General features: G+C 54.3%; 1 protein-coding gene across 1 annotated transcript in view; it reads left to right on the top strand.

Moving 5' to 3' along the window:
* The window catches only part of LOC119582240 (mucin-5AC-like), a gene marked incomplete in the record, with an annotated part of 102,970 nt that overhangs the window by 87,752 nt on the left and 14,890 nt on the right, over window positions 1-328 (top strand). Inside the window, 1 exon segment of the mRNA XM_037930464.1 lies at window positions 4-252. Coding sequence (XP_037786392.1) covers window positions 4-252 — 249 coding nt within the window.

Below are 328 nucleotides of genomic sequence, written 5' to 3'. Positions count from 1 at the left end.
CAGACCACTCTCAGCACCTGGCCACCTCCAGCTAGTTCCTCGCCTTGTGCTGCCCAACCAGTCCACGCACACCCAGACAGAGTCCCCCCCCTCGTCCAGCCAGTCCAGGATACCCAAGGCCAGCAGCAGCAGCGCCCCTCGCTCTGTCAAACCCACCCCGCCTCCTAAGCCGGCCTCGATCAGAAGAGCCGTGTCTAACTTGGCCAGGCGGCCCACTACTATACCTAAGAAGTCTAGGTCAGTAGGTGAAAGGTAAGCATGGTCGTGTTATTTGTTTCATGTGTTTGTAGAGTTGTTATTGTTATAATTGATAATGTCACTGTCATAT

The sequence above is a fragment of the Penaeus monodon genome, chromosome 15 (assembly GCF_015228065.2).
Source record: "Penaeus monodon isolate SGIC_2016 chromosome 15, NSTDA_Pmon_1, whole genome shotgun sequence".
NCBI lineage: Eukaryota > Metazoa > Arthropoda > Malacostraca > Decapoda > Penaeidae > Penaeus > Penaeus monodon.
Note: the sequence above shows the minus strand (reverse complement) of the source record. Positions and strands in the feature narration are given on the sequence as shown.